This window comes from Manis pentadactyla, chromosome 9, assembly GCF_030020395.1.
Source record: "Manis pentadactyla isolate mManPen7 chromosome 9, mManPen7.hap1, whole genome shotgun sequence".
Classification (NCBI taxonomy): domain Eukaryota; kingdom Metazoa; phylum Chordata; class Mammalia; order Pholidota; family Manidae; genus Manis; species Manis pentadactyla.
Window position 1 is genome coordinate 19,938,004 of NC_080027.1, and position 1,570 is coordinate 19,939,573.

At 41.0% G+C, this 1,570-nt stretch overlaps 1 protein-coding gene across 1 annotated transcript; it reads left to right on the forward strand.

Moving 5' to 3' along the window:
- The first annotated feature begins 248 nt into the window (after positions 1 to 248).
- Positions 249 to 1,196, forward strand: LOC118908088 (olfactory receptor 5M10-like). The gene has a single exon (XM_036877147.2). The coding sequence runs from the start codon at positions 249 to 251 to the stop codon at positions 1,194 to 1,196; it is 948 nt and encodes a 315-aa protein (XP_036733042.2).
- The last annotated feature ends 374 nt before the right edge of the window (positions 1,197 to 1,570 follow it).

The window sequence follows — 1,570 nt, forward strand, 5'->3', positions numbered from 1 at the left end:
CACTTATATAAGGTACAAGTAAAAGAGACTGTGTGTGTGTTTCAGATATAGAAAGAGATAGATAACATAGAGATATATAGTGAAAATATTTATGTACACATTCTTCTGTTTGTTAAAAAGAAAAGACTAATTTTCTCATAGATGAGTAGATCAAAGAGTAAATAATAAAATGGATGGAAAAATGTGGAATCTGGATCAAACAAAAATCCTCCATCTCTTCGTCACTTTCAGTTCACAAGGGATAAGAAATGTCTTCTGCAAACCGCACCACAGGGATGGAATTCATTCTCTTGGGACTCACAGATGACCCAGTGCTGGAGAAGATCCTGTTTGGGGTGTTTCTGCTGATCTACCTAATCACCCTGGCTGGGAACCTGTGCATGATAGTGCTGATCAGGACCACGTCCCTCCTCCAGAGACCCATGTATTTCTTCCTGAGCCACCTCTCCTTCGTAGACATTTGCTATTCCTCCAATATCACTCCAAACATGCTGTCCAACCTCCTCTCAGACAAGAAGACCATCTCCTATGCCGGGTGCTTCTCACAGTGTCTTCTCTTCATCGCCCTGGTCATCACCGAGTTTTACATGCTTGCTTCCATGGCAATGGACCGCTATGCAGCCATTTGCAGCCCTTTACATTACAGGACCACAATGTCCAGGAACCTCTGCATCTGTCTAGTCACGGTCCCTTACGCTTGTGGCTTCCTGAATGGACTGTCCCAGGCGCTGCTGACCTTCCACTTGTCCTTCTGTGGCTCCCTGGAAATCAATCATTTCTACTGTGCTCACCCTCCCCTGATGATGCTGGCCTGCTCCGAAGCCCATGTCAAAAAGATGGCCATATTTGCAGTGGCTGGCTTTACTTCTTCAAGCTCTCTCTTCATCATCCTCCTGTCCTGCCTTCTCATCCTTGTGGCCATCCTGAGGATCTGCTCTGCTGAAGGCAGACACAAAGCCTTTTCTACCTGTGGTTCCCACTTGGCAACTGTCACCACATTTTATGGGACCCTCTTCTGCATGTACTTAAGACCTGCATCTGAGAAGTCCGTAGAGGAGTCCAAAATAATTGCCGTCTTTTATGCTTTTTTGAGTCCAATGTTGAACCCATTGATTTACAGCCTGTGGAACAAGGATGTGTTCCATGCCATGCAGCAAATGGTGAAGGCAAATCTCTTTCATAAAATTGCAATGTAGGGATCTGTTTATTTGGAACTATTAAGTGTCTGTGATAACATAGTGACTCCCTTCAAAGGATAAAACTATTGCTTTATAGTCCGATTTCTTTATCTTCATGAGAGTTTGATGACATTAGCTAATTTCTCCTCAAAACTGAGCCCTTCAAGACAAATTGTTTTAATAATAACTTTAGTATTGAAATTGAAAAATATTTTCTCTGTCAAAGAAACTCTGAGAATAAATGGTATTTTATAATTCTGTATAATACTATACAGTAGTAAATAATACTATATATCATACTATATAAATATGTGACTCATCCATAGGTTTAAACTCTCTGTAAATGTTAATGTCTTTACTTGTTTGGGGGTAAATATTATAATGTACTCTCT